The sequence below is a fragment of the Myotis myotis genome, unplaced genomic scaffold, assembly GCF_014108235.1.
Source record: "Myotis myotis isolate mMyoMyo1 unplaced genomic scaffold, mMyoMyo1.p scaffold_m19_p_17, whole genome shotgun sequence".
Classification (NCBI taxonomy): domain Eukaryota; kingdom Metazoa; phylum Chordata; class Mammalia; order Chiroptera; family Vespertilionidae; genus Myotis; species Myotis myotis.
The window spans coordinates 21,848,745-21,874,590 of record NW_023416321.1 but is presented as its reverse complement, the minus strand read 5'-3'; the positions used below and the strand labels follow the sequence as shown (position 1 = coordinate 21,874,590).

The window sequence follows — 25,846 nt, the reverse complement described above, 5'->3', positions numbered from 1 at the left end:
ACTGTCAAATAACTTTTATTACAATGTATGGTTATAATTGTCATTTTTTAAATAATTTTCATATTGTCTATTTATTAGCTATGCTTAATTGATAAGCTTTATCATTGGTATGTATGTATAGGAAAAGATATAGTGTATGTAGGGTTTGGTACTGTCTGTGTTTCAGGCATCCACTGGGGTCTTGGAATGTACCCCTAGGATAAGGGGCTCTGCTGTGGGAGACAGACACGACCTCTATTCTTATAAACATAAAATCTCCCCAGCTTACTTGACTCTTTCTGCCGGGCTAGATTTCAGAGGCTACATCATAAACACAGACGCTAAGAGTGAAATCCCATAAATACTTGGGTGTTGCTTGACAATACAGTAGCAGGCTGGGAGGGATAAGTCTGAAGTGCCTTTGATGCTATTCTGAGGTTGTCCTTTATCCTGGTGAGCCAGTGAGGGATAAGCCATGGCTAACTGATCCACAGATTTGGAGCTTCTCGATGAATCAGTTCATTTTTCTAGACGACATAGCCCACCTATAAAGTTCAGCGATCTCACCCTCGCTGGTTTGACTCAGTGGCTAGAGCGTCAGCCTGCAGACCAAAGCGTCCTGGGTTGGGTCCTGGGTTGGGTTCTGGTCAGGGCATGTACCTCAGTTGCAGCTCTTCCCTGGCCCAGGCCCTAGTCAGGGCGTGTGCAGGAGGCAACCACTCAATGTGTTTCTCTCACATTGATATTTCTCTCTGTCTTTACCTCTCTCTTCCACTCTTTCTAAAACTTGTGTATGTGCATGAATTATAAGAATAACTAACTACAGTAATCAAGAAAATGAGATATTGATGAAAGGATAGGCACATGGATCAATGAAACAGAATCCAGAAATAGACCTACATACATATGGGCAGAGAGGAAGGAAAAGGGAGAGAGAGCTAGAAACATAGAAACATCAATGATGAGAGAAAATCATTGATTGGCTGTCTCCTGCACAACCCTCAATGGTAATTGAGCCTGCAACCCGGGCATGTGCCCTGACTGGGAACCACTGAGCCACACTGATCAGGCTGGGCAATTGATTGATTGTGTGTGTGTGTCTGTCTGTGTGTGTCTGTCTGTGTGTATGTATGGTGTGTTGTGTGAACCCTGAATTTATTTCTATTTGAAGATGCTCAAGAGACTTTTAAATAGGCCAAAAGGCCCCAAGGCATCTAGGTTTAATTTAAGATCATCCTGAGGTGGTATCCCACGGTTTCTCCTTTTGTGAGGCATTAATTTGATCCTTGTTAATGAAACACCTCGATAATTCTAGTTGGATCATGGCGATTTCTTGTGACTCCCAGTATCTGTCATAAATGGCCATCAGGTTATGAACGATGAGAAACGTAATACCAGAAATAATCACGACACGTCTGCAGATTCTACTTGAATATCCTTTCTGCCTTATTCTTCACAACCAGGCTCAGTGATGATCAATTTGAATAGCAGAGATCATGATGAGTGTTTACCTGCAAAGACTGATATTAAGTGCTGCTTTTTCAGAACAGAAACCAGCAAACATCCTTCAAGATGAAACACCTGGGCAATTGATTTTTGACAAAGGTGAAAAGGCAATTTAGTGTAGAGAGGATAATCTTTTATCAAATGGTGATGAGACAAATGGGCATCCATTATCAAGGCAATGAACACAATGAACCTCAACCCATACCTCCCTCTATGTATTGTACTGGAAGTTTTAACCAGGACTATGAAGCAGTAAAAGAAGTAGAAGGACTGGAGAGGAAGAAGTAAAACTCTTTTCTTTGATGATGACATGATCTGTATATAGAAATCCAAAGACTCCATAAGAAATCAGTAGAGCTAAGAAACAAGGTTATAGCGTACAATATCCAGGTGCAAAAATTAACTGTATTTCTCTACACTAGCAATGAACAATCTGAAAAGGCAAATGAAGAAGACAGTTCTGTTTATAAGTTGCATAACAAAAATAAAATAGGAATAAATTTAACCAAAGAAGTGTAAAACTTGTGGCCTGAAACCTACAAAAAAATGTTCCGAGAAATTAAAAAATTCCTAAATAAATGGAAAGACATCCCATGTTCATGGCTTGAAAGACTTGATATTGTTAAGATGGCAATATTCCCTAAACTGATCTACAGATTCATTTCAATCCCTATCAGAACCATGGCTGATGGTTTTTGCAGATGACGGCAAGGTGTAGGTGGAAGCAGCAAGTATTGTTAGGTATCATGGGCCATTGAGGAAAGGCATCAAACCACCAACGGTCTTTGGAAAGAAAGGAATTAAATATACGTTTTCTCTGTTTTTGTTTTTGTTTTTCTCTTCTTTCTATAGTTCTTCTGAAGAACTATTATTTATTGTTACAGGGATGCTTCCTTAGAAAAAGGTGACTAAACGGGTTGTAAGAGCTTTGAAATTTAAAAACGTCATCTTAGCGAGTTCTGAGTATGCTTGGGCAGGGGTTCGTGCAATGTCTATTTTGGAAGTCATCAGTAGTTTAGGAACCTAATTCCCAACATGATAGCATTTCAAAGCATTATGGAAATTCAGAATAGCAAATGATCTAACTTTTATAATTCTATCTGCCTGTATCTAAAAGAGGACTTTGATAATGTAAAAATAATTTCTGCCTTTATATTGTATGCCCTTGTATCTATGAGCTTTTATAACTTATTTGAATTTTGTAGTTGTAGGCTGCAAGGAGGTGATAACAAATAATATAGAAACAATAAATGTCCAAATAGGTAGTTCTTCTCCAGAATATAACATGTTCCCTTCTTATAATCTGGTCTCTTTCTTTTCAGTGACTATGTGTGATATCTATTTATGATGAGAAAGCAGTACAATTTGCCATAACACTTCAGATCAACAAAATGTAGCTCAAAATTTGTCATTAGGCCAGGATACCAGGTGAATGGAAAAAAATGAAAGAGATCATGGGTCCTGCCTTGCTTAAGGCTTCATGTACCATAGTATTGGAATAATAGATACTATAGGTAATATTTTGAGTCCACTGGTTAAAAAACAAACAGGAAAAAAATCCTAAACCCATATTTGTAAGATTGTGATAAACTTCATTTAAACTTTATAGATTTTTGTTTCATCTGCTTTCATTTGTTTCATTTCATTATTATATATTTTTTAAAAAAATCACATCTCCTACCTTAAAAATTACTCTATTTCTTTATAGCACCATAACATCATGATTAAATTTCATACTGGTTATTGGTATAACCATTTAACACCTATCTAGTTCGGTATCCTCTATTCCTCCATCCCCGAAGACTAAAGTCTCTATTTCTAAGCAAGTCACACTTGGTGTAATCAGTGTTCTTTGTTTTCCCCCACCCTCCCATCTTTATAATCATGATTCTTTTAGAATGAATTCTGCCTTTGATATCTTTCTTAAGTGATGAGTGGAGTTAGTGTAAACCCTATGAGAAAAGAAAACTTACTTTGGTGATGTTTTTCTTTATTTTTTTTGTAGGGAAACTAAACAGCCAAGACTCCTACAATAATTTTGCCAACAACAACCCTGGCAACCCTCGGCTCTCTCCTCTCCCCAGCTTGATGGTTTTGACGCCTCTTGCACAAATCAAACAGCCAATGACATTGGGGACCATCACCAAACGAACAGGGTAAGGCCTCAGGCTTGACACTTTTTTAATAGCTGTGTTAGAGGATTGAATGCATAAAAGAAAACATACTTTTTATTTGGGTGGTTTTGATTATGTTTTTCATTTCTAGTCCATATGATACGTAATGGCAGCAGGTTAAGTACAAAGCATAGAACAGGCACAAACTTAACTTGCACACAACCCTATACACACACATTCAGAGAAAAAACAAAGCAGTGACAAGTTGTGAAAATGAGTGTTCGCTAATAAAAACCAGATCTAGCTACTTAGTCTTCTACTTGCTGTCGTGTGGCTTTGTCTGAAAGTACAGTTTCATTTTCTTGCTTTTGTGGACATGATCTGGATTTATAATGACTTCCAAATTTTGACAGACACACCTACCTACTAAGATGAGAACTTTAGATGACAACCATGTTTCTAATACTTAAAAAAACACACCTATATTGAGGTATAATTTACATATAATAATCTGTCATCAGTGCTAGGACAGTGTGGAGCAAAGGGTAGTTTTCAAAAGCCAGAGTCCTAAGATTTGGGCTTAACTCAAGATTGGTTGTTAACATCCTCAAAGACTTGATGATTCACTTCAGTTCATATCTTTGTGCGTATTTTAGCTATAAAATTCCTACCTGCTAGAAATCATCACTTTTCGTTCCTGAAAATAAAATACTGTATCTAAGATATCATTAGGTATTCAGTTATGTAATAATTTTGAAATTCATTTGTACCAGAAAGTATATATTTCTATATGCAAATTACCTATTTTCATTAATAAGCAGTTTTAGGCTTTAACCTAATTTGGAACAACTGCCTAAAAATTCTATATTCAGCTCATCAGGAGAAAACCCTCTCTTGTGTTCAAATATTCTTCAGGGCCTTTCCAACAAAAGGATTAGATTAATTATTTGGCTGTCTTAATACTGTTTGCTAGGTGATAAAGTGTTTGCAGAGGTTATTTCTGTGAGAAGAATTCCTCATTCTCAGGGACCAGGCCTTTGAGCTCCAGATTTTACCATAGCACTGAAATTAACCCTATCCCTAGTAGAGTGGTTTTTGTATATAAAATGATCCTTTTGCTCAGTGCAGAAATAAAGTTGAGTTTGTTGAATATGAAGGGGGGAAAAAAAGTAAAAATACAGCAAACGTAGGTCCAAAATCAGCATTGTACAAATTCTACTTAGGAGTTTTTGACTGTCTTTCCTGTTCAAAATTGTTGTTCTTGAACTTGATTTTAGTTTTTTTCTAGTGTTTATGTTTGTTATTTTAAAAACTTAATAGGTATGCTATTTTATAATGCAAAGAGTTAGCTCTCTTTCAAATAAGCTTCTTTCTCTATAGTGACTGTAGTTCTATGTATGAAATCATATGATGTTAGAATTTAATTCAAAATAGTTGTTGGAGGGGTAGAAAGTGAGCTTACTTTTGTATATATTTATAATTTTCCATAAAACAGGTAAAATCTCTCACTCTTTTTCACTCTCTCTGTCCTTAATCAGGGAGAAACTATGAGTTATCTAGTCTTTTCCTATGCAACCATACTTTATGAACTTAGATTAATTCTGTTTCCTTTTCTTTTATTTTAAATGTTTTTATTTTTCAATTACAGTTGATATTCAGTATTATATTACTTTTAAGTGTACAGCATAGTAGTTATGCGTTTATATAACTTATGAAATAATCACCCAGATAAGTCTAGTATCATTTTCTTTTTAAAAACTTGGTTACAAATCCTCCATTTTTAGAGCATGTATATTAGACTCTCTTTTATTATAGTTAATTTAATAATTATTTATTAATGAATTAAATATACATGTATCATTATTACTTACTAGACCTTTTATCTCTATTATGAAACCTTCTGTTTCTGCCAAGTATTTGAATTATTTTTAGCATGTCCTATATGAAAGCATTTAGAGAGAGTAATTAATATTTCTTTTACAATGAGTACTTAGTTTAAAATTTTTACTTTTACTATAATTCACCCGAACATTTGGTCAGAAATTTTTAGAATATAATTTGTAGTTTTATCACTTAAACATTTAGCATTTACATGGAAATAGATGTATTTGCCTTACTGAAAGTTATATTTGTTTTCAAGAACAGAATATGTTTCCTGAATTTTCATTTTTGACATATGTAGAGATTTGAAACAAATCCCAGGTATTTTATATTATTATATTTCATCTCATTAGATTTGAAAGGCTCTATTTTATTTTAGTTTTATTCAAATTTTTTTTACTATGACCAGTTCTCAATACTGCACTTAGCTAATTTGCGTTATTTCCAATTCAGTTTTGTTATAGTTACTGAGAATTTTGATTGCCACATTAGGGTCAGCAGAGTGATGAGCAAATGGGCTTTTCATTTTCCAGGTCTCTTTTCATTCTGGAAATTCTAATTTATTCCTTTTTAAAAAAGAATATGTTTTTATTGATTTCAGAGATGGGGGGGAGGAGAGAGAGAGAGAGAGAGAGAGAGAGAGAGAGAGAGAGAGAGAGAGAGAGGGAGAGAGAGAGAGAGAGAGAGAAAGAGAGAGAGAGAGAGAGAGGGAGGGGGAGAGGGAGAGGGAGAGAGATATTGATGGAGAGAGGGAGAGAGAGAAAGAGAAACATCAGTGATGAGAGAGAATCATTGATCGGCTGCCTCCTGCACACCCCACACTGGGGATGGAGCCCACAACCCTGGCATGTGCCCTGAACTGGAATTGAACCATCACCTTCTGGCCAATGGTCAACCACTGCGCCATGCCAGCTGGCTAATTCACTCTTTTTTTTTTTTTTTTTTTAAATGCTCTTATTGATATTTTAGAGAGAGAGGAATTGAGAGGGAGAGAGATAGAAACATCAATTGGCTGCCTCCTGCATGCCCCAAACTGAGGGTTGAGCTGGCAACCTGGGCATGTACTCTTACCAGGAATGGAATGGATGAACCAGCAACCTCTTGGTGCATGGGATGATGCTCAACCAACTAAGCCACACTGGCCTGGTTAATTTCCTCTTAACTATGCTTCTATGAAATGGCTTTCCTAGCATTTGAAAAATAAAATAAATAAGAAGTATTTGACTTGGATAATGTAAAAAGAGAACACAGTGCTTTTCATTTATAGACATGTGAGTTCTATGACTACTTCTAATATACCTGATAATTTATCTAGTAAAATTATACTTCCTTAGGTTAGATCAACATTTATTTGTTCCATGTCAATAGAACAAATTGTTCCATGTCATAGACATGGAGCAAATAAACAGTTATATTTCTAGCACAAAGATTTCTACGGATTGCCTAGGATCCTATATTTAAATAACCAAATTGAGATGGCAGCCTCAATTCAAACCTTCAGGGGATCAACCGTGTACTTACCAAGTTTAACATCTGCTCTCTTATTTTTGGAAATATATATCCCTGAAAGCTTGTGCAGTGTCAGGGACCATCTGTCTTTCTCCAAGACATGCATGAGGCCAGTAGAACTAAAATGGCAAGAGACAGATGTACTTACACCTTCATGTTCTGTACCTTGAAGCGGCATTTGGAGGAAATGAGGCCTATTTTGGCAACAGCTGCTGCTTCACCCCACTACAGTGTACACCGATGAAGGCAAAGGAAGTGCTAGAAATCATTTGGTTCAACAATCACTCAAGTCAAACAATCCATTTCATCAGTCTCAGATTGAAGGCCTCCGTAACGTTTTTATCACTTGTAAATAGGAATACTTCTCCACATCTATTAAAAGTGAAACCAGGTGCTAACGGATTGCTCCTTGTTTGGGAGCATTAAGTTTTTATAGTAGGGATTTACTAAGCAGCGTTTTGTAGATATTTGGTTGAGTTAATGAATCATGTAAGTGGTAAAAATTTTTTAATGCTTCCTATCTGTGTAAAAGTTTACTAAATCATTTTCAGTATGCTTAATTTTATGTGCATTAAATCTAAAATTATTAATATATACACATCGCTTTATGGGCACAAGCAGAGAAGAGTTAATTTCAAAAAGAGGTCAGAGTAATTTCATGGGAATAAGAAATATAGAAATGAACTTGGGACTGAACTTACTTCCTTGCTCTTAACTAGCTGACCAATTTTAGTGAAGTAAATATGAGATAATTTGGTTTCCTTTTCCTTAAATGGAGCAGCTCCCGGCTCTTTTCTGTTGGGGTCCAGCCCCAGCGGGTCTAGGGGTTCCCAAAGGTGTGGATGGAGTCGGCTAAGAATGAATGACACGGAGACAGCGTTCAGTTGATCAGCATAGCCAGGTTCTCTATCCAGGTTCTAGCCAGGTTCTCCAGCCAGGTTTGGTATTTATTGTCCTGTATTTATACCAGTTGATTTTAATCCTATCCATTCTATTCCAAAGGTTAGGGCATTTGTTAATCTAGTTCTGTTGAGTTTAATCCTGTCTAGGTTAATCTCTGTGTTCCATTATAAGGGCTATTCCAAGGTCACTGCTCTGCTGATAAGCTACAAGGAAGTGACTGAAGATTATCGTACCCAGTAAAGGTTATATCCTCCCAGCCTTGCTGCTTGCCTTCCCTGGGACTGCCCTATTTCAGTGGGTCTCCAGGGGTATAGGCTTTGGTGCTTTCCCTGGTGGGCAGACCCCTGGGGATGTGGGCCCAACAAGTCCCAAATTTATTGCCAACAGTCTTAGTCCAAGTTCTTCATAAGTAGTACATGGTATTTTTGTAACACTAGAGGGTTTCACTGATTTATTCTCTTCCTTAGTCCTGTTAATCCCTAACTCCAGGGAAAAAATCCCCACCTGGGGAAATAACCTTTCTTGAAGAGGTGACCTTGGTTAAAATACATAGCGCTAAGAAGGGGAGCAAACATATTAAGAACAGTATGCCATATACGCTAGGTCCCTTGAAACATGCTGTGCAGATGTTTCTTCCCTGCAGCGACTGTGTCAAGCAGCAAGGATAGACCGGCTTCTGGCACTTTTCCCCTCCCCTATTCACTTTTTTTGTGAGCAGTTTGAGGTAGGTATTAGGAACCTTGGGCCTGACCCTGTAGGCGTAGGTGGGGTAATGTTGTGGAAAAAAATGGACTGAGGAGTCTGCAGCCCTGGCTTTTCCTCTCAGTTCTGCCACCTGTTAACTGTGTGTCTTAGGCCAGTTTCTTCATCTGCACAATAAGAATTTAGGTATAGATGGCAATCTTTCAACCTCTCAGTGTATGAGTTCCCATCACGCCTTTGATGCCATTACCTGATTTCCAGCCTCACTCATTGTTGAGCCCTAGGCCATTGCTGAGCAATTTCCATCTAGGAAATGTAGATGATTGTGCTTATTTAGAAATGGCAGCATTTAATAGCGTGTATTTGATTAGCTCTAGTTGAAATTTGCAGACCACATCTGCCATCAGAGCTTGTGAAGGTGAATAAATGTCATTGGCATATAGTAAGCCATGAAGAAGGCCTATTTCTTTTTCTAATTCCATTAGGTCTACCTTGTCTAGACAATTTGTCCTGAGCCCCAAATCACATAGGCGAAGTTCTGAGAATTAGTAGGAAAGATTTGGTATAGTAACACACGATAATTCTCCACCTCCCAGCCTTGTCTGCTCTAGGTATTAGTTATTTTTTTATTTTTTAAAATATTTTTATTGATTTCAGAGAGGAAGAAAGAGGGAGAGATAGAAACATCAATGATGATAGAGAATATATATATATATTTAAATTAATTAATTAATTTTATTGATTAAGGTATATCAAATGTGTGGTTAGATATACAAATGTGCCGCTTAGTTTTACACAATGTATTACAAATGTGTGGTTATTTCCCCATTGTCCCCCCCACCCCCCTAATCCTGCCCTCACCCTCACCCTCTGTTGTCTGCTTCCATTGGTTATGCTTATGTGCATGCATACACGTCTCTTTGTTGATCTCTCCCCCTTACCCCCACCCTCCCCTATCTTCCCTCTGAGGTTTGAGCATCTGATTGATGTTTCTCTGTCTCTGGATCTGTTTACATGTGCAATATACTTATCACAGTTTGAGTTTTCAATTTTTGTGCTAAATCAGTAGAGTACTTAAGCCACACTATAATTTGTCCCATTTTACCATAAATCTATGGATTTGGGGTGGGAGTGGGGGGAGATAAAATATATTATATACTGTATTAAAAGTCAGAAATAACTTCCTGCAGATATTTGACAACCTATTTATGCTGTTCTAGTTTCTTTTCTGCCACATTTGCCAGAATTTGAACATTATCTAATTTTCTCTAATGAAAAGCTTGAGTTTATAATTTAAATTTGTTCATTGAATATATTTCAAATTGGACAGTTTACCTTCAGTTTGCCCTACAGATCAATAATTTGAGAGCCAACAGTGCCATAGGTCTCTTCAGTAGGGAGCAGTTAAAATGAATGAAAAAGTAAAAGTAACACTGGAAAATGACATAAGGACTAATTTATTTGCATGTGTGTCCATTTCAGTTGCTCTTAAACAGGGGGCATGCTGGATGTAGTAAGGTCGTTTGGGCTCCTAGAAGATACTGTTAGAGAAGATGGCTTTACAATTTTACTTATGGTGTCGTATAGCTTTTCTTCTGCTTTTTCTCTGTTCAGTATGTTTAATATTTATATATACTCATTCTAATGTTGGTTAAGTGATGGTGCCTGAATTCTCATAGGGTATGATCAGTCATAAAGTAGGACTTTCAGAGTGTCTTCATAGAGAACTTAGGTTCCAATGATTTCATTAACTCGGCAGATGATTGAGCCTAATCATTACTAATACCTTTTTAGCACTAGATTCAGGTTATAGAGTATTTCAAATCAACTTTCTTACTTACATTTAAGAAACCTTCACAAGTTATCTTGTTTTCTGCTAGCAAGACCAGAGCTTTTGTGGTGCTATGTGGAATTCAACAAAATGCATGAGTTTAAAGACTTACATAGCATCGATGCACAGTTCCTTCCGGTCTTCTGAGTATCTCCAGAAGAAACCCTTTGAGAACCAATGGCCCAGTCATTGCACGCTGGACAATCAACAAGTCTGTAATAAATATGTCTTGATATTTAGTCTCTTGATCAGTCCTAGTGTTTGTCAATCAGAATTCAGCTTTAAAAGGACATATTCATGGCGAAGAGAACAGGTTTTATATAGCAGGATTGTTAAATCTGCTAAATCTTAATAGCGTTTGAAAAACACACAAATTCTTAATATCTGACTTTGATAAATTGAGTTGAATATATTCATGTAGATAATTTTAATTCAACATAGACTCCCACTCTCCCACTCTACTTTCTACTAATCAGCCCCATATAAAACTCCAACTGTGGGATTTGGGAGGGGAAGGAGAAAGTCATAGGTGAAGACAGCTGGACCATGGACTTGTCCTTTGTGACTTTATATTTTCATTCTTTTGCTACTGAGGGAAGATGAAGCAGGCACATTTCAAAAGAACAGCTGACACTACCCATACAAATTCAGTAATTACGTCAGTCACTCTAATTCCTTGGGGTTTGGGGCTCTTCTCTTACATGTTCGTGGCAGGGGTCCAGTTTGTAGGAGTGGGTAAGAAGTGGTTGAATATAGATTGGGAACATGCCAAGTGTACATTCTAAGGCAGGTTTTCACCCTGTTTCCCCAGCCCTCTGATTTCTTCTTAAGCTGTGTTATCCTTACTTGATTGAAGAAGGATAAAAATATGTTCCCTGTTTATATATAAGGGACACCTAAACCTGGCTTTATAGGTGGGGAACATCAGCTGGTCTTTTGAAATGTAGAAACTTTAAGGTTTTGTTTCATTTTTGTTTGGTTGGTTTTGGGGGTCATTTTGAAGCCTTTTAAGTCATAAAGAACTATGATAAAACTACCAGATTCTTTACAGTGAATGAGCTATATAGTTTGGTATTTGGAATGAGATGGGAGCATACCCGGCATCGATACAATATACACTAAAGAGCAACTCATGCCTAAATGCTCCAGATCACAGGAGCATTTGAAGTATTTGATTATTTCAGATGTTCTGCAGCATGAAGAAAATTAAAGGAAGAGGGTACTGTGAACCAACAGTAACCTCTTCACGTGGGAGGTATATGTGGGCATATGGAAACGTATTGAACCTTGCATTTTCTGATCATTTCTGCATGGCATCTCTATGTTATTGAGAGATTGGGATCTTCATGTGATCTCAGTTATTTAAATTACTGTTTGTCAAGGTGCAGGGCGAGCTGCAAGTAGTATTTTGTTTCTGATGTAATTAGTGGATCATGAAATCAGAAAAGGAAATTTTCATTAATGAAATAGAATACAATAAAATGCATGTCTGCAAACACACAGCTTTGGCATCACCTAGGAGCTTGTTAGAAAAGCAGAGTCTCAGACTCCACCCAGACCTGCCCTGTTAGAATGTTTATTAATCTTCGTTATAACTAAGTCCTAAAAAGTAAAGTTGATTACAACCAAAACCCATTCATTAAATTGTTTCAATTTGCGTGTTTCTATGAACAAACCAGCTTGCACCTGAAAATATATTTTTATGGGTCACAGTTAAAAAAAAGTTTGAAATCCACGGTTTTAAATGTGAATGATGGTACTTTATCTCTGGTTGTGGTCTTAGCATTAACTGTGAGATAAATGTAAGATAAACGAGATAAATGCTCTGCATCGGCATCATCTGCAAAGTTTTTCTTCTATTTCTTGTTTTTAATATCAGTTCTTTCATCTCACTCCTTCTTCTACTTAGTGTCTCTTACTCCTCTGTTGCCTTGTTCCTAGCTTCAGTGCTTCAGTCCTCAAAATGGTAGCTAGTGTTGTGAAACATTATCCTCAAGTTTCAGTTTGGAGCCAAATATACTCAGTGCACTGGGAGATTAATACTAATTAGCAGGATTTTTGAAAAGTCCCTCGCACCATAGTTGAAGAAGAAACTAACCAAGTTTTGATAGTGTGCTTTCCTTCTCAATTTGTTATTCCTTCCAAATGTCAGATGTCATAGCAACATTTTGTTTCGGGTATAATTAGATTACTCGGTCTTCTTTGTGTGCAAATGTGCATAGCACGTCTTAAATACTATGAACAGAGTATTAAGAAGAAATATGTGTAACACCGAAGTCTGACTTTGTATCCCCAGTTGTATTTAAAGCAAGCAATTGTGGCTTTAGTTTCCTGATTCCAGCCTCACCCAATGGCGGCCAGGTAGAGGAAGCTAATCTTTTGTATCACTATTAAGAGAGAATGGCCAGTTTCCTGGAATGTGACCCTAAATGAAAATAAGTCATACTACTTGTATTTAATGTTTGTTCCTTTGACCAGCCATATGCAGTTCAACTTGCTATAAATTAGCAGCTTAGAAATATGTGTTTCCTTGCTCTGGCTCTGAGACTGCAACCTGTGAACTGCAGACAATGCTTGCAGAATTTTGATTGAGTTATCTTTGGCTAGTTTTAAACATTCGGTGTCACACAACCCCACATCTGTTGCTATACTGATCCCACTCTTTTCTCCATCCGATTACTCCATTTAACTTGTACTTTGTTTTAAAGGGCCTCAGAACTGAATTTATTTTATTTTACCTAGGAACCCTATATAGGGTTGCTCCAGAAAAGGGGGAGAAATAGAACATTTTGAAATCTCTAACCCTATGAAAATGAAGGGACTTGTTATATATAATTTTTATTGGTTCTATCAAGCTCCTTAGTATCTACAGCAGAATTACCAATGATTACTATTTTCTTCACTGATTTACCATACTCTATAACAGTATGATATACATGTATTTGTTAATGTTAAATGAGTTTTCCTCTAATTTTTTTGTGCATTTTCCCCCCTTTTCCACGAAGGCCTTATCTGTTTGGAGCGGGGTGTTTTTCCATAAAAGCTCCATGGTGAGTCCCAGTTCAGTCCCGCATGCCTAATTCATTTGTTGTACTCTCAGAAAATAACTGTTTTGTACTGTTGTTTCCGTTGCATGGCCTGAGCACAGATAGACGCACCGAAGTACTGAATAATTTGTAGATGGGACATGAATGTTGATATTTAAGCTTTCAAAGAGCAGTTTTCTTGAGTTTACTTCATTTCTTGAAAAGTCAAATTAAATCACAGTTTAATATTAAAGAAAAAGAAATTAGAAGAATTCTCTCTCATAATGCTAGTGTATAAGCAAGGCTAACACGCCAGTTTAAGGCTTTGAGCACTGTAGTAATAGAAGCTCCCTACATATCCTGCTGAACATTTGGAAGACTCGATTATATTTTGAAATATGAATATATTTAAAGTATACTATAAATACCCTATAAATTTTAACTGCATGTGGTACCAGAGGAACAAGAGTCACTTCTGTTTTGAATAATTTTGGTGTTTAAGGAGGAAATTTGTGTTTCACATTGAAACTCCTAAATAATTTGTAATGTTGAGCTCATAGCACCTACTTATCATAACTTATTTATTTTGGAAAATTCTTACATAACTGCACAGACTACAGGTTTGTCTTGTAGTTAGACACGATGAAGATGCAGTACTTTTATATAAAGATGTGAAATAAAATGTATTTAGAACTTTGTATAGTGTGTTTCACATAATGGATAAAAGTCAGGGCTTCGGAATCAGACTTCCTAGATCTTAAATCTCAGCTCGTACACTACCTATATGATCTTGGGTGGTTTTTCTGTTTCTTGGTTTCCTTATCTGTTAATGGAGTTACCAGTACCACCTAACTCATAGGTTCATTATGAGGATTACATGAACTAACAATGTAAATTGCTTAGGACAAGAAAGTGCTCAATGAATGTGTTGCTACTATTATTTTCTTTTCTATTCAAAGGAAAAATATTTTTGAAAAAACTTTAAATTAGATTTTTTGTTGTTTTTGCTTTTCAGAGCAAGTGAGGCAAAAGGAAGTTTTGGGCAATGGAAGTTATGTCAATATTATAAATTTACTCAGAATACTTAAAAGAGTTCTTCACATATAATACATAGTTCTCATAACTGCTACTAGGAGTTGTTTATACTGTCCCACTATACTAGGAAAAGAAACTTCCAATAATTTTTCTCTTGTTGGACAAAAAGAAGCTCAAATACCACCTTAAGGGTACAGTATAATTAGACACAAACTAATTTTGCTATTCATATGCCATAGGAACATTTGAAAATTTCATTATCATATAAGAATAGAGTGGCAAACATAAAAATTTTCTTTGTGAAATGTAGTATCAAAATTAGGACACAGGTCATGAAAGGATTCTAAACATATTTAGGGCATAAATGAATAAAAATTCCATGAAAGTCCATCTTTATTCTTTTTGTTAACCAGATTTCTTAAAAAACAAAACAAAAACAAATAAGATACATGAATCTTACTTAGGAGCTTATAGTGAACAGTCAATTTTTAAATGCCAGATTCAGCATACGATAAAATTTCTTTGCAGGCTAAACTTAGAATTAAATTCACTCTTAAGATAAATGTCTCATTCTAAGTACAAAGAAAAGAGTTTTAGCATGTTAATAAGGATTGAAGTTTTAGCATAGAAGTAAAGACGTAGTAACAAATGTTGTATGTTAAATAAGAAAAGTCCATTCCTTCAACAGCTTATGTGCTCCTCAGATTTAAGCAAAAGCACTTGTCAACCAGAAATGATTTGAGGTTGAAACAAGATTAAAAGAGCCAGATTAAAGAAAGGGATATGTGAAATATAGTAGACTTTTAAATCATTGCCTGTCTTTTAGAAGACTGCCTTGTGGTTTGTTTGATGCCATCGTTAGCTCACAAGAAACTCGTTTTTAGTCACTTATGCTAGCCTACAAGATCCTCCTTTCAAATGCGTTCCTTTACTAGTGGTGCATGTTTTTCCCATTAAGATCTTAATGAAACCTCAAATTAAGGCAGCAAAATGAATATAAATTTGACAACTTCCATGTTGTTTATAAGAGCTTCTTTGTTTTAACAGTTTTTGCTACTTTTTCCATGGTATTTAGCATTCAACTTGAGAATGTTTTATTTACTGTTCTGACATAGAACATTATGCTAAATAATTATGTTTATAGTATTTCCACTTGTAGGGTAATATTTGTATTGTGGAAGAATATGAAATTTTTTACAGTTCCTCTTAAAATGTTACATAAATTTTATACAAAATTGTTATTACTTTCAAGTTGCAACATTTATATTTAAATATGATTTTGCTTTTGTGAGGTCACATTTTCTACTTATTTTTCATTCTTTGATAAACTTGTTGAAGTGTTTAAATGCATGCAGTTTCAAATGAGTCAGTTTGATATAATGTCTTTCCCTTTGATAGTAAAATAAACTTGTTGGAAAGTTAACTGTGTAGGCCATCTTCGACATTTTAGCTATTTATACGTTCTCAGGATTATGTATACCCTAGGATATTTGAGTTTGAATGACTGTAAAAAATAAAGTAAAATAATCACACATATGATATACTTTTTTAATACAATAATTTGTATTGTGAATTTTTGAAAATAAATTTTGCTTTCAATATCACAAATAAGTAACACGTATTTATTGAGCTCCTAATGTGCATGTAGTATTGTGTTTAAGCTACTGCTATTTTTGAATTACTAATCAAAAGAAAAACTACATATATAATAGTGTGGAGAAAAGGTAGTCCATTTGAATATCTCTCTTACACATAACCTGTTTTTGTATGATATAAGGTTAATTTTAAAGAAGAATTAAATGTTACATAGTAAGTTATATTAAAGTTTTAATTAGCATTGTCTGAGATTATTCATTTGATTTATATATAAATAGTTTATTTAAGCTACCTTGTTCTTTTGAGAGTATTAAAAATATAATTTTGACAGTCTGTAGGCCAGGGGAAGGTCAGTGGGGACAAAAAGGAGACATATGTACTACTATTTATAATACTTTAAACAATAAAAAAAATAAAAAATAAAATAAATATATAATTTTATTTTTGGAAGGAAAGATTTATATGAAGAGAATCTTTTATGTGCAAAGTTTAGATAAACCTATGAGATTTTTTAAGAACACTTTGTGATAGGATAATTTTAGATATATTATTAATATATTTAAAATAAAATACTTTCAGTTTACCTTTTAGTTCTTATTTTAGAAAAATAAAGTTGAAAGTGAGAGAAAACTTCTAAATTCCTTTTCAAAGCTTAATCTCGGTGAGGCATACAATGAAAATTGCTTCTTTAACACGAAAATATTTTACCACTTATAATTCTTACATCAGTGTTGTGTCTAGCATTTAAACTGAAATACTGACTGTACCCTTATGTTTTAGAAAAGGAAAGAAACGGTGCTTCTATCTCCGTCTAGCTCTTTTCATGCCTGTGTCCTTCTAAACAAGGCACCCAACGTTGCTGCTTTTCATGCCATCCACAGATACATCACTTATATCCTGTTCTGTAGGACTCAATAAAATTACCCAGATGGCCATCATTTTACTGTAATTTTAAAGCAGATAGCGATAGAGTCTTGCTGGGTTTTTGTTTCTCTTTGCAGTAATGTTGGAGGGAAAAAAACAGGCAAGAGAAATTCAATATGTTAATCTGACTGTATTACATAATACAGTAAACGCCAATTCGGTAACTTCAATAGTCTTTGTAAATAATTTTAAAGATGTCGTAATGTTAACGTCCCCAGAACTCCTGATGGCAGTAAAAATGACTCTCATTCTACGACTAGATAGTTAAGTCTCTCAGAAGGGATGAACAAGAAGTTAAACTCCTGGGTTTCAATTTAGCACCTTATTTCTTTTGTTTCTTTGTATGTTTATTTTACTTTGGATTTTGTTATCTTGTGTCAAGTTTAGTAAGTATGATTCTTATTTGCCTGATATGATGAAAGTTGAGGTCATTCCATTCTTCTTTTACATTTTGCTCAAATACTTGTTTTTCTTTTGGAACATGGGTTCATTTATGATGGGTTCAGTGGAGTAAAGAGCACAAGTTCTCAATAGGAAGGAGCCCATCTACACTGTCAGTATGTCTCATTCCCATTTATAACCATAATTAACACACTTGAATTTCTGGTCACCCGTATACATGGGAATTTCATTTTTTATATCATATTATTAATTTAATAAAATAATGAATAGAGGAGAGGAGGCCTCCAAGCACCCAGAGGTATTCTTTTTAAACTTGCAAATGTTTTGTGATGGGATTTGAGCATAAAGGGAGATGTTTAGAGAGAAAAAGAAATAAAAGGGCTAGCATTGGAATACTTTTCTAAATGGCTGTGCCACTAATCTACAGGTGAACACAATTTACAAGTCTAGCTCTTTTCACTTTTAATTCTCTCGCATATTTATCAGTTTTCAGTGTTTTATTTTTTTAAAATATATTTTTATTGATTTCAGAGAGGAAAGAAGAGGGACGGAGGGAGGGAGGGAGAGAGAGAGAAACATCAGATACGAGAGAGAATCATTGATTGGCTGCCTCCTGCATGCCGCTGACTGGGGATTGAGCCTGGGACCTGGGCAGCCCCAACCAGGAATGGAACTGTGACCTTCTGGTTCATAGGTCAATGCTCTACCACTCAACCATGCTGGTTGGGCCATTTTTCAGTGCTTTACTCTCTATTTTATTTTATTTACTTTATTTATTTTTAAATATATTTTTATTGATCTCAGAGAGGAAGGGAGAGGGAGAGAGACATAGAAAGATTAATGATAAGAGAGAATCCTTGATCGATTGGCTGCCTCCTGCATGCCCCCTACTGGGGATTGAGCCTGCAACCCGGGTGTGTGCCCTTTACCGGAATCTAACCCGGGACCTTTCAGTCCGCAGGCCGACGATCTATCCACTGAGCCAAACTGGCTAAGGCTATTTTTCAGTGTTTTATATCTCTGTTAACAAGGGTAGTTTGCAATAGAAAGATTCTGGGTTATTGCGGAAAGGTTCAATTCTGCTTCACCTCACATTCCTGGTATTGGATTTTTTTAAAAACTTAGGATGAAGGGCAAATTCAGTCAAATTAAAATTTTATCCCATTGGTTATAGTACACAGAAAATACTTTATTAATAATGACCTTTAGACTATTTCTCTTTGTATTTTTCTGGAAGTCTTATATACACATGCACATATTTTATGTTCTATTTTGCTTAAATACCATAGTCCTTCTAAATGTAGGTTGATGTAGAAATAACTTGTTATGATTATGTTCGTCATGTATGCTCCATGCCTAACACACAGCACTATGTCATGTAGGAGGTAGCAAGTTATTTTCAGGGAAGAAAACTTATTGAACACAAACTTTTTTACTAATGTGATTTATTAAGGGCCCATCTGAGGAAAAAGAAAACTAGGAATAAAAATGATCACTACAGACCTAGCTGATTTGGCTCAGTGGATACATCGTCAGCCTGTGGACTGAAGGGTCCTGGGTTCCATTTTGGTCAAGGGTACATGCCCGCGTTGCGGGCTCGATCCCCAATGTAGGACGTGGAGGAGGCAGCTGATCAATGACTCTCTCATCATTGATGTTTCTGTCTCTCTCTCCCTCTCCCTTCCCCTCTGAAATCAATAAAAATATATTTTAAAAAATCACTACATAATGTTATGCATACTTTTATTATAATTGCGTATTCTCCGTAGGAGATAATGAGTTTATGTAAAATGATGCTGTGTTGGTGCTTTTTAGATGTATGTTCAGAAGCTGAGTTATTTGCAGCATTAAAGACATGTAGGGGATTTTACCTCTGATATTGGCTGATTAGACTGTAAACTAATAAACATACAGAATATATTTTTGCATGGCCAAAGAGTAAATCGATGTCCTCTCATATTTCTACTCTTTATTGTTATGCTATAAAGGTCGCTCTCTGGTCCAGCAGCAACTATTTTAAAGTCTTTTTAGGATGTATACTCTAGATCCGCCATAGTCTCTCTTAAGAAGTGGCATGCGCACTTGTTTTCTATCTTGTTGCTTACCACATGATTAAAAACAAAACAATAATAACATTCAGTAATTTGCCAAGAGCTTTGAGTTCCTTGTGAAGCTTATTTATACATTATAGTCTTATTGTTTCCTGATGGCGATTCTAGTAAAAATCACATAGTCACACAATTAGAAACACCTTTCAAAAAATTCTGCAATGGTGTTTTTCTCTCTCCTCTTCCTTTCCAACCTCCCCAAACACTTAAGGGTTAAATGACCAATGGAATTTAAAAGATGCTCCTTACAGGAACTTAACAGCTCAATGATAGTAGTTCAGTGATGGAAATAAAGGCTTTGAGGGAGGGTTTACATTGTAATGTAGTGCAACAGAGAGCATCTCCACCAGAAAGAGCAATTCTGATGCCATTCCCTGGGAAGGTGCACTCTTGTTCAGGTGGAGCGGACTCTTTCCTTTCTGTTGTTAGCTTATTGCGGTTGTGCGAAGGTTATCGCACTTGTGAAACTGTTTCATTTCCTCACAGAAACTTTAAAAAAAACTATATTACCTTCAGTGGAAGTCTGACTGTGACAGGCACTCGTATTTTAGGCGTGAATTCGATCTTTATGGGCAGTGACACAAAGCGCTTAAGAAATATCGATGGAGAGCAGAGACTTTTTCATATATGGAATATGCGTTATGTTGGATCTGGTAGCAAGGGAAGGACCCAAATGACCAACTACAATGGCCTCTGATCTAAACTTTGTGCTCTCCCTACCAGGAAGTTGTCAAAACAGAGGGCTTGGGAGGTAAAATGGGTGAGACTATTTCAGGTGTGATAAGGGTCTGGAAACTGAGATTACAAATGCAAACTCTAATTAAAAGAAAAATAGAAGAGAGTTAACATTGCTCAGTATTACGATATGGGAAAGTACTGCCCTTAGAGCTTTATGCACTTTACCTGATAGTGTTTCTTTCTTTCTTATTTATTTATTTATTATTTTTTTCTTTATTGATTAAAGTATTACATATGTGTCCTTATCCTCCTATTGCCCCTCCCACCCCCCACTCATACCTTCACCCCCCTGTGTCTGTGTCCATTGGTTAGGCTTATATGCATGCATACAAATCCTTTGGTTGATCTCTCCCGATACAGTGTTTCTTAAATCTGAGTATGCGCCAAATGTCCTGGAGGGCTCCTCAAAAAAAAAAAAAAATCCCACAAATTGTTAGGCTCAACCCCCAGGATTTCTGATTCAATAGGTCTAATGAATATTTGCATGTTACGAAGTTCCAAGGTAGCACTACTAGTCAGGGACCACACTTTGAGAACAAAAATACTAATCCTTAAAATAACCCTATGAGGTAGGCATTACTTTTATATTTTTTAATTTTTTTTACATACTAGTAGTCTGAGCTCTGAGAGGTTAAATAACTTAACCCAAAGTCACAGAGCTAATAAGTGGTAGCATTGGGATTCAGATTCAGGTTTTTTCCTGACTCCCCAAACCAATCTGTCTACATCCAACCATACTTTATTAAAAGATGAAGAGATAAAGGACAGTGAGCAAAACAAGGTAGAAATGTTACTCAGCATTGGAGACTGACTAGCAAAGCAGGAACATCGGGCTCTGTTACTCCTGTGCCTCGACTAGGCTGTGGTCATGACCAGTGTGCGGGGAGGCTATTGTCTATGAATTAGAGAAAATAATACCATCACTTATCGAAGGTGTTTGGCAAATTGCTAATGAGCTTTGGGAAGCCTCTGACAAATCAAAAAAGAAGGGAAAGAAGGATTTGAAAGAATAGAAAAGGTTACAGCTGTGGGCAAACTATGGCCCGCGTTTGAAATGAATAAAACTAAAAAAAAAAAGACCGTACCCTTTTATGTAATGATGTTTACTTTGAATTTATATTAGTTCACACAAACACTCCATCCATGCTTTTGTTCCGGCCCTCCGGTCCAGTTTAAGAACCCATTGTGGCCCTCGAGTCAAAAAGTTTGCCCACCCCTGTCTAGAAGTTGCTGGTATGAAAGCTGATTTGGGGAAAGCAAATAGGAAAGTGCGTGCTTTTTAATGCCAGTTCTGAGTTGTAGCAGCAGTTACGTAATGTGTCCTCAGACACATGAAAAACAGACAAAAACACATCATTTTCACACATCTACGAAGAAAAAACAAATTGGAAGATCAGCGAATATAATTGCATGACATCATTAGATCGACCCACACGCTGTCTACTTCCTTGAAGCACTGTAGCTAAGAGTACTTTCAGGGTTTCATTCTGTATCACCTCATTATTTTCACTCATGCTGTCTCCATTCAACTGAATTGTCACCCCCAAATCTTATCTATCAAAATGAAAAGGTAAACTGTTTTATTATCCTGAGATGTTTATGGTGGTTCTGTTGCTTCACTCTGAAGTCTCCAGGGAATTGTTACCCATCTGAAAAGAAGTGACTTGGATTTCCCCAGCACGTATTTCAGAAAGGAGTTAATTTTTATTGATCTGATAAAGCTCTGGAACTTTGAACTAATTTTACTCTTACTGCAGAACACAGCCTCACACTACCAGTTATTAAGGCAAAATGCATGTCCACATTGAGGGGGCGGTTGAATACTTAGGGGTGGAATTTTAAGGAAAAGATGTCATTATCTCAAGGACTGTGAGTTCCTCATGGTAATTTTTTTTTGCTATCATTTTATTTTTTTAAGCAAAGTTAAACCACCTCCACAAATTTCTCCCAGCAAGTCGATGGGCGGAGAATTTTGCGTGGCTGCAGTGTTTGGGACGTCCAGGTCATGGTTTGCAAATAACGCCGGTCTGAAAAGAGAAAAAGGTGGGTATCTCACTGAGGGTTAAATGGGCCTTTGGTAATATTTGTTTCTTGAGGAAAATTCATAGCTTTTCTCCTTATCTCTGTTTTAGAGATGAAGTGAACTTAAGATTGTGAGTTTAAATAGCTAAAAGCACTAGTTAGTAAGTGATGGTATCAGAGTTTGAAATTGGTTTTTTTAATGTTAAATCTGAGAGCAGGCAGACATCTCTGGTGTGGGCGGGAGGGTTGTTGGGATGATGGTGGAGGGATTGAGCAAAAAAGGAAAAAAAAGGAGAACTCACAGACATGGACAATGGTGTGGTGATTGTGGGGGTTGGGTGGTAGAGAATGGAAGAGGGCATAGAGGCCATAAATGGTGATGGAAAAAACAACAAGTTTGCCATATTATAAACTAAAAGTTAAAAAATAGACTGTCACTCAGAAATAAAGGTCATATTTTATGGTAACCATTGCTCCTTTGAATTCATACAGTTATTAAAATTTTTTTTTGTTATTGTCAACCCTCATGGAGGATATTTTTTTCCATTGCTTTTTAGAGAGAGTGGCAGGGGAGAGGGAGGTGGGGAGGGAGAGAGATAGAGACATACAGAGATAGAGATGTGAGAAGAGATATTAGTTGGTTGCCTCCCACATGTGCCCTGACCGGGTACATGCCCTTTATCCAGAATCGAACCCGCGACCTTTCAGTATGCGGGCCAATGCTCCAACCACTGGGTTACACTGGCCAGAGCGAATTTATATAGTTGTTTTTTTTAAATCCCTTTTTTGATCATCAGGATCAGCACCTAAAATGTTTACATTGATTACCATTTATTGTGTGATGGCTGACTGACTCTGTGTAGAGGAGAATCCCTGCATTGATGGGCCACGAATTTCATTTGAATAAGCTTTCCCCCTCATTTGAGTCCTATTGAAGTAGGTCACATTGCTGTTATTATGAGGCACTGCTTTGAAGAGTTCCAAGGGCTGTATTGTTCTTGGCTAAACGAAAAGATTCTCCGTTGCGCTTAATGCTGGCAATCACACGTCAGCCCCTTCCCTGGTTATCGCCTGTCAATGACCCTCTCCAGGGAAATAGGATCTCCCGCACAGCAGGTTCCTTACCTCAGTGGGAGAGGATACAGCACAGAACGCAAGCCTTCCATTTCCTTATCCCATCTTTATTTTTTTGTTACCTCCTTAGCTTTACTGATGCTATCGAAACGACTTTTTGTTGCTAGTTAAAACCCTCTGTGTAGCTCGATTTCAAATGCTTCTCCCTTCTGTTCTAATTACCCTTTTAACTTGCTATTGCTTTATGTACCACTGACTGGTCATTAGCCATTTTCCCAAATCAGCTGTAATGAATTCCTCTGGCCTAGAGATAAGGTGACCCACCCAGCATTCAGGAGTGGTTTTCTATGCTCCTAGGTTTACTGTAAAACCCGAGATAGAGGACTGAACCTGTTCTGGCACTGAGGACATGTGTCCTCCTTCTAAAGTCATTTGATTAGGTCCATATTCAGCACCTGACCTCCCTCTTCATTTACCATGGAGGCCAGGGATCCAACTGAGAGAAAAGAAGGAAGTGGATTTGGGGGAGAAGGATGTGTGAGTTTTTTGCTTGTTGGTTTGTTTGAATCCAGAAATGTGAAAGGGAAAGTGGATGAGAAGTTGGGCTGATGTCAGCGTACAAAGGGCTCTCATGCACTTGAGTGGGTACATCTGGTGCCACTATTCAGTCTTTGTCCATGCAGTGTTCCTTTTCAGTCAGTCTGTCCCTGTCCCGCCTGATAGCATTCTTTTTTCATAACGTGGGACACATATTGCAGACAAATATACCAGACTGAAAAGTATTGTTTCACTGTATTAGAAATTTGCGTATACTTACATCATTCTTTTTTTTTTTTTCTTACATCATTCTTGAGGTGCATTCCTTAAGATTTAAAAAATATTTAGATAGCGTAGACATTTTTAAATTCCTTAGTTTATACTTAGTAAGAGACAACTTTTAGGCAAGGAGCAGACACCTTACCCATTCATGTGAACAAAATTCCTGCCTTTTTATTTTCTGTTAGTAGCCTCAGAAGAGATTAGAAATTCAGTAACTTATAAAAACTATGCTGTGCTCCTTTTAGGTCATTATCAAACATCCAGGTTCTATTTTTTTGTTTGTAGATCAGTCCAAACAAGTTGTAGTTGAATCTCTGTACATCATCAGCTGCTACGGGACCTTAGTGGAGCACATGATAGAGCCACGGCCGCTCAGCACTGCCCCCAAGATTAGTGATGACACCCCACTGGAAATGATGACATCACCTCGAGCCAGCTGGACTCTGGTTAGGTAATACCACCTTTCTATTTTCTTTTTCTTTCTTTCTCTTGTTTAAAAATTTTAAAAATTTATTTGCTATTCTTTAATCTTTATTGTTGAAAGTATTACATATGTCCCCCTTTAAAAAATTGTTTAAATTTCAGTAATAGGCTCTTCGGGACTGGTTTTGGCTGTGGGTTGGGGACTCAGCTCTTTGGGTCCTGGCTCTGCCCTTTGGCAGTGGGTTCAGCTGTTCAGGACGAGTGTCAGCACATAGGGACTAGGAAAAAAAAATTAATTCATAGGGCACATATACATTCTGGTCTGGTAATGGGACCAAGTTTTAAATTGTCTACTATCTGGTTATCTTGTGACATCATTGCAAAGATAAGCATAAACCCTTCTGGAGAAAGTATCCACAGTCTAACTTGAAACCCCTCATCTCCAGAGGCCCTTGTCCTTGGACCCACACTGTGATGGATCTGCCTCCCAAGCACTCCCTTTTCCGTCCCCTCAGACTATAGCACATGGGCCGTAAAGTCAAGCTTCCATTCAATTATTATAACGAGTGAATCATTCTGTAAATAATATTTTGAATACATTACAAGGAAATTATACTCCGCGGCATTAAACACAGTTGGTTAAGTTTGGAAAAAATAATTTTTTTTCCAGTAATATCCAGTTTCCAGTTTTTTCTTAACAGCTTTATTGAGGTATAAAATATTAAATATGTACAATTTGATAAGGTTTGACATCGGATACAGTTGTGGAAACCATCACCATAATTAACATTATAAATATATTCATCACCTGCAAATGTTGTTTAATACTTCTTTTTAATCTCTCCCTCCTGCCCCCTTTATCCCTACCTCTGCCATGGAGCGCCAGGCAACCACTATTTGCTCTCTCTCACTGTAGATTACTTGATGAGTTTTAGAAGTTTACATACATGGTATCAGAGTGTGTATTCTTTTTTTTGTCTTGCTTCTTTCATCCAGCAAAATTATTTTGATTCATCCCTGTTGTGGCATGTATTGATAATTTTTTCCTTTTTGAAATTGAGACATAATTTACACATAATACAATTCACCCCTTTAAAGTAAATTTTCGCTAGGTTATGTACCCATCTATCACCACAATCAGTTTTCATCAACCCCAAGAGAAACTTGATACCCATTAGCAGTCACTCATTTTACTTTCTGTCTCTATATATTTACCTACTTAGGACATTTAATATAAATGGAATCAGACAAAAT

At 36.5% G+C, this 25,846-nt stretch overlaps 1 protein-coding gene across 17 annotated transcripts in view; it reads left to right on the top strand.

Moving 5' to 3' along the window:
• BCAS3 (BCAS3 microtubule associated cell migration factor) overlaps window positions 1-25,846 on the top strand; it is a 473,254-nt gene that overhangs the window by 172,046 nt on the left and 275,362 nt on the right. For 15 of the 17 annotated variants that reach the window (XM_036340232.1, XM_036340231.1, XM_036340237.1 and 12 more), the window contains 4 exons: window positions 3,491-3,641; window positions 13,431-13,475; window positions 22,173-22,297; window positions 24,455-24,620. In XM_036340232.1, coding sequence (XP_036196125.1) covers window positions 3,491-3,641; window positions 13,431-13,475; window positions 22,173-22,297; window positions 24,455-24,620 — 487 coding nt within the window. The remainder of the gene's footprint in view (window positions 1-3,490; window positions 3,642-13,430; window positions 13,476-22,172; window positions 22,298-24,454; window positions 24,621-25,846) is intronic. The other 2 variants (XM_036340238.1, XM_036340235.1) reach the window with 1 other exon arrangement.